Source organism: Coffea arabica, chromosome 6e, assembly GCF_036785885.1.
Source record: "Coffea arabica cultivar ET-39 chromosome 6e, Coffea Arabica ET-39 HiFi, whole genome shotgun sequence".
Taxonomy (NCBI): Eukaryota; Viridiplantae; Streptophyta; class Magnoliopsida; order Gentianales; family Rubiaceae; genus Coffea; species Coffea arabica.
In genome coordinates this window covers 10,675,486-10,688,223 of record NC_092321.1, presented here as the reverse complement: position 1 = coordinate 10,688,223, position 12,738 = coordinate 10,675,486, and the positions used below count along the sequence as shown (strand labels likewise).

At 35.6% G+C, this 12,738-nt stretch overlaps 1 protein-coding gene and 1 pseudogene across 3 annotated transcripts; one reads left to right on the top strand and one right to left on the bottom strand.

Moving 5' to 3' along the window:
- Window positions 1-462: 462 nt before the first annotated feature.
- On the top strand, window positions 463-5,394 carry LOC140009722 (metal transporter Nramp1-like; annotated as a pseudogene).
- Window positions 5,395-7,071: 1,677 nt separating this feature from the next.
- On the bottom strand, window positions 7,072-9,650 carry LOC140009500 (uncharacterized). Of its 3 annotated transcripts, none has more exons than XM_072055215.1 (4): window positions 9,118-9,650; window positions 8,870-8,967; window positions 7,506-7,575; window positions 7,072-7,418 (listed from the first exon to the last, which is right to left on the bottom strand). In XM_072055215.1, the coding sequence occupies exons 1-3, from the start codon at window positions 9,431-9,433 to the stop codon at window positions 7,522-7,524; spliced, it is 468 nt and encodes a 155-aa protein (XP_071911316.1). In that variant the 5' UTR covers window positions 9,434-9,650; the 3' UTR covers window positions 7,072-7,418; window positions 7,506-7,521. The 3 variants fall into 3 exon arrangements, with proteins under 3 accessions (XP_071911316.1, XP_071911317.1, XP_071911315.1); XM_072055216.1 differs by having other exon boundaries at window positions 7,072-7,413; XM_072055214.1 differs by having other exon boundaries at window positions 7,072-7,575; window positions 9,118-9,649.
- Window positions 9,651-12,738: the final 3,088 nt, after the last annotated feature.

The window sequence follows — 12,738 nt, the reverse complement described above, 5'->3', positions numbered from 1 at the left end:
GTACAATTGCATCTGCAGACAAACATGTCCAGCTGAGATTGCTTTCAAAAGAATATAGAGTCAATTATACCTTCCTTACCAACTATGTAACTATTTTCGTGTTTGAGTCAATTACAAGAAATTAGCATGATGCGGTATATAAATATAAAGACATCGCAAAGACATTGCAGAAATTAGCATAATATGGTGTATCAAAAATATAAAGATAAAGATATAGCAGTCATATATGGTGTATAAAGATAATGACATCGCTCGCAGTCATATATGGTGCATAACGTATGCCCTCAAACATCGCAGTCATAAGGTAAACGAAACGCTACCAAATTAAGCGTTTACTTTGAGCTTCAACCAAATTAAGTCTAGATAATCATCATTAGTTATAATCATTCATTGAGGCCTTCAAATACTCTCATCAGCCCTAGAAATCTTGTCACACTATTTCCCACCTTAGAAGTTTGAAAAATGAGGCACCGGAAATCATTACTTGCTTGTATAACAGGCGAAAAAGCCTCTCTCCGGCCAACCATGGCTGGCGCGGATGTGGCGAGAAGGTTAGATGAGGCTTCCGAAGGTTACTACTCTCCATACGAGGGAATCAAAGTACTGACGGTTGACCGACGGAAGCTTCTAAGACTTGCAGCGCATGTACAATCTCCTCCTGTAATTCACGGGATCTGTGTGAATGGCAAGCGAACAGGATTAGCGGTCGAGCTTTCTGTTCTTTTCAGCTACTCTGTCATTATAGTGAAAGTGGAGGGTGAAAGTATTATGATGCATGGGATGGAGGACGGTGCAGAACCACGGTTAGTCGCTTGTCCTCTCTATGCTTGCTGGAAATACTTACTACTTATTAGCTAGTGAACAATCTTAGGTTTTCCGGGTTCATATGATTCTAAACAGTGGATTTGTTCTTGTACTTGATTGATATCTTGAAGGATTGGCAGTGACCTGAATTGGGAGACTATAAAATCTACAAATTATGGATGGAATTTGGGCACGGAGGCCATCTATGTGAGACATCGCCCTTTATTTATCTTTCTGTTGGTAGAATATTTGCTCAGAAATCACTGGACCTTGAAAACTGTTTGAACCAATAGACTACAAAACGAGTAAATTTATGAACATCCTATACCAACAGCAATTAATGTTGAACATTATGGGCATATCCTGTTTTGATTATATCATCTACTTTTAGATTTTGATTATCATATGTCATTTTTTTCAATATTCTTTTTGCTTTTTAATTAAATTTTGAAACTTTTAACAGGAAAACAATAATCTAAAATTAAGAATTCGCCTAAGAATTTACTTAATTAGAAAGACATAAGAGTGGTACCGGATTAAAAGTTCAAATGAAGATATTCGTTTCTAGATGCTTGTACAAGAAATATTTGAAACATCAATTCTAGCTAACTGGTTCCGAAGCTTTAAATTGAGTAATTAATCTTATGTTTGGATGATACGCAGTTAACAACTGAAGTAAACAGTCCCAAATTAAGCACAATTTAGAATATACTTTGAAAGTTTTACTACAACCAATAAATAATAATAATAATAAACACACGTCATCATGAATGATTAGAATCTATTAAAATTTTAAAGGGATTGAATAATTGCAAAAAATTCAAAGTGAAAGAAATATGATTTGTTCAACTTTGAACTTCTGCATTGATCTATCAGATACCAAATTGTTTCCCTAATACGCGAGTTTACTTACTATAAGTATCCATGCTGTTGCAACTACTCTAGTAATTTATTCGAGTGGAGCTTAATTTGTACTAGTAAATTTTGATGATGGCTAATGTTTTGTTTAATGTTTATGGTTTAAGAATTTCACTTTTCAGGCCATTTTTTTGCAGGCATAGTGCACCACAAGATAATTAAATTGGTCGCTAATGAATTTTAAAGCTTCAATAAGGGGATTGATGTTTTGTGGTCGCTTTTTTTTTTTTTTTTTTTTTTTTCCAAAACGATATATGATTGTATTCCTTTTCAAAAGATGTACAAGTACGAGCAAAGGCTCGATGAAACTATACAAGCGGTCATTTAACCACTAAGGAAACAAAAGTTCCTCATCAAAAGTAATGCCTAAAGCATAAGAACTAAGCTTGGAGCTTAGATGATAGTTATCATTTTGAACTAGACAAAAGGAGCACATATGAAACAAAAGTCTAAGTTGAACAATATCCTCCACCACAGTTGCTAATCTGATATCCCGTGCTTGTTTGGATTGAATAAGGTTGAGGAGCTGCTGATTCTGAACTTGGAATTGGACCACCCTGTGTTGCATTCCAGCAACTTTACACATTGCCAATTTTAGAGCTAATGCTTCATCCAGCAAAAAAGATCCTGAACTGGTTTCACGCATTGCCCAGCCTGTGTGGTTTCACGCATTGTGGTCGCTTCAATAAGGGGATTTTAAAGCTTCCATGTTTCCAAGCCTGGTGGGGATTGATGTTTTGTGGTCGCTTCCAGTTGTTTGTCGTGCACCAACTCCAACCTTCAAGTTACTTAAATTACGAGAATTATACTAATAATTATGTAATGCGGTGTTCTTGGACTCTACGCATATTAATTTACTACTCTTATTAGTCACTGGAACCGACCTTCATCTGACGTCAAGATTATGCATTCCTTGTGTTGATAATCAGTTTCTCACCATCACGTGCAAGAATGAAAAGCTTGTTTTATATTTATATGATCAGGCTTGGGATTTGGTCTCTCATATTTGAGAAGTTTCTTCTGAAACTTGACGTTATACACAGTGGAGATTGGAAAGAAAAGAAATGGCAACGGGAGAGAAAGAGAGAGAGAGAGAGAGAGAGAGAGAGAGAGAGAGAGAGAGAGAGAGATTTTACGTTTTTATATTGGGGATTCTTCGCAAAGAGGACGAAGAAGAAGAAAGAGCAAATATAGCAAGAAAGCGAAGTGGGGATCGACAAAATTGTGAGCAGGGGATCCACCGTTACGAAAATGAGTGTTACACCTGACCAATTACTCACTACAAACCACACTGCTTCAATAATAGCCCTCAAGAGTTTATCACATACAGCAGATTTCAACTGAAAGATTACTTCATTCCTTAGCCTCCAAGCGTGATATACAGTAGCAGCTAAAGCCAATGTTCTGATCTGATCTGCAAAGGAATTTGATTTTGCAAGCCATGCAAGTTCCACATCTCAAGTATATGACCCACCCACGATGTACCAAGCACATGTTCTGCACCTTTGTCCAAACTGGTCTTGTCATGCAGCGATTGAAAATTAAGTGTTCCATGGTTTCCCCCTCCCTATTATGTAATGCACACAAGCCAGTAGGTAGCTTCCTGGTGTAGATTAGGTGAACTGAAAACCCTAAACAAAACTGAAAAATATGAATTAATTAGCTGGCAAGTTCCTGTATAAATAAGTAAATTAGCAGGAGCATGATACCTTATTATCCTTTACAAATTCGACACCATAAAGGTTTCCGTAATATATGAATACAAGGAAGCCTCAGGCTCAGAGATAAGACTGTTAAATAGCATCCACGAATCCGACACCTAAAAGGTTTGCTCCCCGTATCCTAATTGACTTCGGCTCTCATGCCTCTGTCGCGTGTGATTTTCTGAGGCTATATAAACACAAGCTATCTCACTTGATTTGGCTTCATTAGCGAAAAAAATTGTTGTTCCCAACCCAACCCAACCCATAGAATCCAGTTAAATTACTAGTACCCGTTTTTTTTTATTAATCTCAAGAAAGAACAGATAAGTCGATATCGCGGATGTAATTTTTGATGCAGTAGAATTGAACAGCACCAGCTCTGGAAATCGGACTAGTCTTGCCAATGAACCACTCATTGACAACATCGAATATGATCAAATTGTAGTGCCCGACAAAAAAAGCTGGAAGAATCTATTTGCGTATATGGGTCCTGGGTTTCTTGTTTCTATTGCCTACATTGACCCTGGAAACTTTCAAACTGATCTCCAAGCAGGAGCCCAGTACAAGTACGGTTTACTTTGGATCATACTATTGGCATCCTTTGCAGCTCTGATAATCCAATCTCTGGCGGCAAATTTAGGTGGTGTTACTGGAAAGCATCTAGCAGAGCACTGTAGGAAGGAGTATCCGACGGTGGCCAACTTTATTCTATGGATTCTTGCTGAAATTGCTATTGTTGCATGTGATATACCTGAAGTGATTGGAACAGCATTTGCTTTGAACATGCTCTTCAAAATTCCTTTATGGTGCGGGGTGCTAATCACAGGGCTAAGTACATTAGTTTTGCTATTGTTACAGCAATATGGGGTTAGAAAACTTGAAATCTTTATTGCTTTCTTGGCGTTTACAATTGCTGGATGCTTCTTTGTGGAGCTTGGCTATGCAAAACCAAAATCTTCAGATGTTATTAATGGCCTTTTTGTTCCTCAGCTCAAGGGAAGTAGTGCTACTAAACTAGCTATTTCATTTCTTGGTTCTATGGTTATGCCGCATAATCTTTTCCTCCACTCAGCATTGGTCTTATCAAGGAAAATTCCACGATCTGTTGCTGGAATCAAAGAGGCTTGCAGATATTATATAATGGAAAGTGGATTTGCCTTAATGGTGGCCTTCCTCATCAATGTATCGATTATTTCAGCAAGTGGTGCAGTTTGCAATTCCTCAAATCTGAACCAAGATGACAAGCAGAATTGTCAAGACTTGGATTTGAACAAAGCCTCATTCATACTGAAACATATTTTAGGAAGTTGGAGCTCCAAAGTGTTTGCAATTGCTTTGCTTGCATCAGGACAAAGTTCTACAATTACTGGAACATATGCTGGGCAATATGTTATGCAGGGATTTTTTGATTTGCGAATGAAACCATGGATCCGGAATTTTTCAACTCGATGCTTAGCCATAATCCCTAGTCTATTGGCAGCAATTATTGGAGGCTCTTCTAGTGCTGGAAATCTAATCATTATTGCATCAATGATGTAGTCGTTTGAACTTCCATTCGCACTCATTCCACTTCTGAGGTTTACGAGTTGCAAAACTAAGATGGGAATGCATGCTAACTCCATTTCCATCTCTGCAGCAACTTGGATTATTAGCTGTCTCATAATTAATGGGCATTAATATGTATTATCTGGCAGAAAAGTTGGTAACAGCTCTTCGCCATAGCAATTTCAGTGTCATTGGTACTACTTTTTGTGGAGTTTTAGGAGTTTTGGGCATGGTAATATATTTGGCTGGTGTCCTATACTTGATCTTGCTGAAGACTATGAAGAATGACCGCCTTCTTCTACCTGAAACTATGCAGATGGCCAAGGAGTTGGATAATGCATCGATTCCTTGTCTGCCTAGAGACGACATAGTAAACATGCAGTTGCCGAGGACCACTTCGGATGTTGATAAAAATGTTGTATAGCTGTCCTAGGGGAGCCAGAAGTAGGTGAAATTTATTTCTTTGGTACATGTAATCATAGCTGATTCTATACAGATGCTTCAGAATAAGTAGCCAATTTCTAATGTTGAGTTAAAAAAAGATGTGGAATTCCATGGAAGATAGAATAACAAATTAAATTACCCAAAAGCCATTATACAACATAAGCTTTTGGACTCAGTTTTGGCTGAAAGATGTAAAGGACGTAAAAGTTGTTATCTTGAAGAGGACTGGGACAAAGCGGCTGCTTGAACTTTTGGACTTGAGGCTTTGTTAATGGTCAAGTGGTAATCCTAACGAGTGATGGCAGATCAATAAGAATAGATTTCAAGATAGGATGGTGATAACCACCTGGTCGAATTGATTCAATTGAAGGTTGATGCAATAAAGATAGGAGGTATATAAACGTTTTATTTCGTGAATAAAAAAAAAAGGCATTAATTCATGTTGTTTCTTATTTATGTGCAGGATTTCTTATTTTTTGGCATGAGCTGTTGCTTGATAATGATAGTAGAAAAACTCCAGCTCCTCGTGGAAAGAAAGAAAAGTAAAGAAAACCCTCCAACCATTATTGTATTTTTATACACACAGAGACTGGTTGCTGAAGTTGACTTAGACGACATTACCAGTTACCTCTACTACTGTAACATCCATTCAAACGCGAAAGTTGATAATTGAGATCCATTGCCTAAAGTTGAAGAAAGGTACGTTGTCTTCAAGTGGAAGAATCTATCTTTCAAACTTCGGAAAAGTGATCCTTCACCTTAAAAGTGTGCTGTGCAGTTTAAAAGCACTTTGTGGATACCATACTCCGATGCCTTTGGATTCTTTACAGGGGAAGCCTTCTACTACTCCCACAGGGAGGAACTTGAGACTGAAGCAAATGAAGTGAACCCATGATAGTTTCTGAGCAGATTTACGTGGTTTACCTATTCTGTACTTGTGTTTCTGCTACCTTCTTGCAGAGAACAGCAGGACATTTTATCCGTCCGGGAATAGCTCAGGGAGTTTTAATCGGTATTACTACTATATTTGTAATAATGAAGCAGCATCTTTATTGAATAATCCATCTCTGCTAGCTTTGATTTCATATGTGGAAATAGTGATGATCCTGAATATCTTGAAATTTTGGATTTCTCGCTCCTTAGGCATATTTATCATCAGGCATACATTTAAGTGATACTCTGTAAATTTGACACTAGAGCCATTTCTACTCCTCTCTGCCATGTTCCGTCAGCTGCCCTTGGGTGCCAAGCTAATCAGGGCGGAGTCGACCGTATCACTACTAGTTTCCCACCAAAGGAACCACAAATCCGGGGGTTGAGCCTTTGGGGCATTTTTGTGTTGGAACTTTTTTTACTTTTTCTATTTTCCCAATATTCTTATCAATTTTCTGAAGTTTTGACAAAATAAAATTTATCTTGAAGCAACATTAAAAAAAAAATCCATAAAAATGCATAAATGTGATCGGTGAGCCCACGTAGTAACAATTGGCACGTAAGGAGGATAACAATTCCTTTTTTTTTTTTTTTTTTGGTGCAAAAGCAATCGACTTAAAGCTATGAGGATATTTGCAAAGCTAGTTTCGAGTTTCAGACACCCAAAGATATTATATTAGGCAAGAAGCAGAAGCAAAAAAATAACGGAAAATGCACCGCCATATTCTTGAACTTGGAAATTGATTTCCTTAAACGCTAATAATACAAATACAAAGCCAATTGATATAAACTTCACCACTCAGGGTAACAACACTAGCCGATATTGGGTGGTTGCTCAACTGAGACTATCAACATGAAGGCTTAGCCCAAAAAATACAGTAGTGACTTCAAAAGACTACAGAAACCAGTGCTTAATCACTAGAAATCCCCTAGTTCTTACAATAGCTGAAAACTCCAAACAGATAGTGCATTTGAGAAGAGCTTTTTAAGTATTTAGCAGGTAATTCTCTTATGAAATACATCATGTACTTGACAGGAATTTCAGGTGGCATCAATGGCTTGTCATCTGCCCTGAATGACAACAATGTTCCAATTTACCAGGACCTCACCTTAAGAGTACATGTCAATGCAAGAAAGATATGGTTAACATTAAAGTACCAGCCCATCAAGTAAATTACACGTTCTGCGCCTTATCAGATAAGCCTTTTGCCTTTGAATCCCCTGGATTCTGCCAGCAGTCAGAAATGAGTGTCAAATGCTAGGCCATACTGACTAGGGTATGATTTCATAACTTTCAGATATATTCATAAGATTTTGCATTTGCAGTAACTGAAATTGAATATTGAGTTCAAAATGGAATCAACAAGACACCATATACAGAAACTTCACTTTTGGTAACACAAAACATTTCAAGAAATAATTAAGAATTTCTTGATCCTTTTTGTTGAAATCGTTGAAATTCACCATTATTCATCATCCACAGAAAGACAAATGCAGTTACTCTCTTCAGCAAGATCCTTTGGAGAATTGACAAAACAAAACCTATAAAAATACTCCTTTACAGTGATCACTTCCAACAGCTCCAACCCCACCCATCCCTCCAACGCAAAAAATCAAAAGTTAAATTGATAAAAGCAAAAAGAAAAAGAGAAAACTAAAAGCAAAAAATACTAAAAGCCAGTCGTCCCCCTAGTCTGCAGTACTACATCTGAGTGCTGTGCTATTTTGGTCCAGATCCACTTCAGAGGCATCCTTGGTCCCCCTAGCATACTAACTAAAGACTTTAATTCCCAAATTCCCATTTGAATGACAATGTAAAAGGGATATTAGTGTCTACAGATTATTTAAGCTAGAATATGGTAAGCAATTTGCTTATTGAAAATTTCAAGTTGTAAGATGATCCATGAAAATGTCCTGATAGAACTAGGATCTACTTATTATCCTGACTCTTCGACAGTGTCTAAGAAATAGTATGACATCCATAATCTACTATTCTTCCCAACTACATCAGAAAGTCCTGATAGAACTAGAATCCACTTGTGTCCTGCCTCTTTGGTGGAATCTCAGAAATTGCATGAAAACCATAAACTATTGCCAATTCCATCGTTTCAGTTTGAACTCAGGCATGGGCAAGAAATAAAGCAAACTTTCTCAATATTACTAAATTGAATATACTCCATTGTGGGGGCTAAGATCATATCTTTGGTAACCTGGTCTTTACCTTTGGATTACAATTTGGCATATATCTTCTACTTGTAGTTCACATAAGTTTTCCATTTTTAATCCTTTTAAATAATCAAGATCAAACTTGAAAACTTCCGCTAAAAATTCAACTAGAGCATTCGTCTCTCACCCCTACATGCTCAAAAACTGCAATCAAGAAACTACATTCTAACAGTCATTACCAGTGAAACAATGTAAGACTCCAATCCTTGATTAGCAAGCATTATTAGCTAAAAAGGAAATACCTATAAGCTGAATTTATCTAGATGGGTAACAGAAAAGAAGAAATAAAAACTTACAGTTCCCTTTGTTTCATAGAAATCATCGAGTGCCCATTGATACTTGGACTGATTCAACCCGAACCAATACGCCACGTGCTCATCCAAACTCGCGTGAGCTATAAAAAGAAAATTAAGTTAAATCAAAACCTTTTACAAACAAAAGGAAAAAAGAGCAAAAATACCCAAATCCTGAATCTAACCAAAAAAAAAAAATTATCAGCTCTAGATTTATTTAACAAAAGGAAAAAAAAAAAAGAAAATTTTACCATTTTGAACTTTAGCGACGGCATCCCAGAAGAACCCAAAAGTCGAATGAGACTTGTGGGATGGTTTAGTGCTATAAAACTGCGAAGGCGGAGCCTGAACCGCAGGCGGCGGAGGAGAATGAGACTGAGTTGGCCGCTGAACAGGGGCAGGCGATGCAAGCGGAGAAGCGGGAACGGTTTTCTTGGGAGAGTCGGAGAGGGGTCGGGGACTGGGAGTTGTAGGAGTGGAGGGAGTAGAAGGAGGGGTTATGAAGACGGTGTAAGGTCCGATCTTGCCGATCCTCGGAGGTGGCTTCGATTCCACGTTCGCCGGCATTCCTACTTTTTCGTGAAATCTAAGGAAAGAAAAGAAATCTTAAAAATTTATCTTTTTTTTTTTGTCCTTTACTTGTCGGGAAAGGATTGGAAACTGGTGGGTGCTATTGGCGTTTAATGACTGGGAGAAGGTTCTGCGGAAGAAGTAGGAAAGGTGAGCGGAGTTTTGAGTAAAGTGAAGTGAAGAGTGTGAGTGGAGCTGCTGCGAGAGCTGGATGGTGTTATTTTTTTTAATTTATTTAAGCAGACACCAAGGACAGGGATAGGTCTTTTATTTATTTGTTTATTTATTTTCATATGTTGGATTAAAATAAATTACTGTAACCTCCCATGAGAATGTTTTACTATTACGGAGACAGCCACATATGATTCGTAAAATTCCAATGGCTTCCTTCTACAGTTCTACACTTCTACTAGTATATTTTCATTCCATGGTTTGTTTTGTTATGTGAACCCTTTAGAAATTCCTGATAGTATGAAAAGGATTGTCTCATTCTCACCAAACAAAAAAAAATTATCTTATAATTTTAGGATAAGGATAACACTTTGACATAATATATAGACAACATAGATAGTTGTAATTATGCCAAATAAATAACACCTTGGCATAATTATCTATGTTGTAGTTGAATGCATTAGCCTAAATGGAAAGTTGTGATTAAATGTTAACTGGTGGCTAATAGGCACTTGTTAATATGAATAAAGTTATTATGATGAATTCTAGTATTTAAGAGGCAAAGTCTTTAATTTTGAAAAACTTTAGTAAGGAAAGAATTTTGCAAATGATAAAAAAAAAGACTATTTCAAATAAACTAACAAAGATGGGGTGAAAGTTTGGCTATTTGTACTTCAACATCATCTCTTTTTTTTTCTATCTTTTTGTTTTTTGTTTATTGTTGTGCATGCATGTGTGTGTGTGTGTGTGTTTTTTTTTTTTTTTGGCAACATAAGTTTAGAAATCTAATAATTCATTTTCAAACTAAGAACAAAAGTTTGGCCAACTTTGTGCTATTTTTTATTATTATTATGTCTAAAAGATACATGATATTGTCAAAGTTCTTAAAGTGATTTATTTTTATACATTTGTATTTTGTAACTTTAGAGAAATGGTAGGTTTCCAAATTCTAAACCAAAGCAACCATTATGGCTTATTTAAAAAAAAAAAAAAAGATACCATTATGAACTTTGAACTTTTTATTCCCATAAAATGACAATTTGGAAGGAAAAATACAATTTATTTTGGAAGAAGACATAGAACACTAAAATTTTCATATTTGTAAAAAAAAAAATCAAAAAAAGATAAATTCAAAAAAATCAACAAAACAAGCATATCATATCTGATATTATAATTCTCATAATTTAACAAATTGTATTTGTTTAGTTTACTAGTTTTTATTTTTTCTTTATTTGATAAATGAATTTAACGTACTTCTCGTGACTTTTTACACACTAGTCAAAACTAAAATTAATGATTTTAGTGTGAAACCATGTTGAAAATTAAAATGGTTCGAACTTCCAATACAGAACATTTTCAACTGAAATGATAATTTCTTTCTTGGATTTTTGCATTTGTTTTGACTTTAATAGGTTTTCTCTAAGCATTGAGCATTTTAAATATGAGTTAGAATTTTCATAGTTCCAAATTGCTCTCCTAAGTGTAAGTATCTTAAGTTTAGGTATGTCATTCAGCATGTGAATCTCTTAAAAATAGCTTTCCAAAATATGAAATAATTAATGCATTAATTAAGCAGATTGTTTTTTTATCCATATTAAAGGGTGCCAATTAGAAAATCATGGAGAAAATAGATCGAACAAGTAATGTGCTAAATAAAGATCTCGTAGCTGCACAATTTCATTACTTATCTTAACAGCTGAATAATTGGCCATATTGAATTTTCACAGTAGCTGTATAATTAACAAATTTTAGTCGTCTCTCTCTTGGCCTTGTTTCAATTGTGGGTCAGGGTATTGGATGGAGATATTTTTGGGGTTTGTAGTTTTATCCGCCATAGCTAAGCACAACTGTGCCCGCCACGATGTACGATGATGCATAGCATATTATCTGCTATTATAATCACATGAATTACCATCTCTGGACCTTCTTATCGTTTCACATCAGAGCGGTACGTGTTCTACCCTAGTTTACATTTGTTAGTGGAGATTATCTAGCAAATTTTTTCCTTTTTTTTTGTAAGATACTGCATGTTGTAAAAAGATGATTAAAAAACGTGCTTAGAAAATCTTAAAAAAAAAAAAAAATTTTCCAAATAATTCAAATCCAAGCTAGCCTAGTGACATCAAACTAATTCTTCTTTGCCTTTTTTCATTTGATCACGGAAATTGCAACGACCAATATGAACAAATTAAAAGTTCAGATGTTGGTAATACATCTATTTTTCACGGGAATTAACTATGAAGTGTATCCCAGTACCAAAAAAAAGGTGTATCCAAGTGGCTAGTTATCCATTTCTACATCGAGGAAGAACAATCTTCTAATCTGTAGTGTATTTTGAGGTTTCCAATACAATAATAAGATTAGCAACAAGATAGCAATTGGATAACTGTTTGAACTAAACTAAACTATATTGCACAAAAATGATAAGATTACCAAAGGATAACTGTTTGAACTAAACAAAATTACATTGCACAAAAATAATGCGTAAGGTTTATTTGGACTGGTTATTACCATTTGAAGAATATGTACATGAAAGATATCAAGACTAGCAACGTTTTAGAGTGAGTAATGCGTAAAGAACTTCACGTTCCACAGACAAATATTCCTTATGCATAAGCATTTGCAGTAATGGAAAGCAAAGTTGACTAAACAACTTCATTGCCATCCACAATTGCCCAATAGGATACTCAGTAACACATGAATAAGTAAAAATCAAGTGAGCAAGAGAGGTCAAAAAAGGAAAAATAGATCATTACTCACTCTATTAAATATTAAAACTCTCTCATCGATTATTAACCAATAATTCAAATCACAGTCTTTTCTATTTAACTATCTATTTTCTTTCTCATATACTCAATCCGTCCCACTTTAATAGTCCTGTTTTCTTTTTTTATCTGTCCCAAATTGTAGTACAGTTTTCAATTGAAGAATATAGTTGTATTTTAATTTTCCTAAAATACCCTTATTCAATGTAAGTTGTCGCTACTATAAACCTATCCCATTTAATGAGAGTTGATTCTTTTTTTACCATCAATTCAAATTCCCATAAAGTTATACTCTAATACTCTAATTCAAGTTCCCATAAAGTTATACTCTAATACTCTAATTCAAGTTCCCATAAAGTTATACTC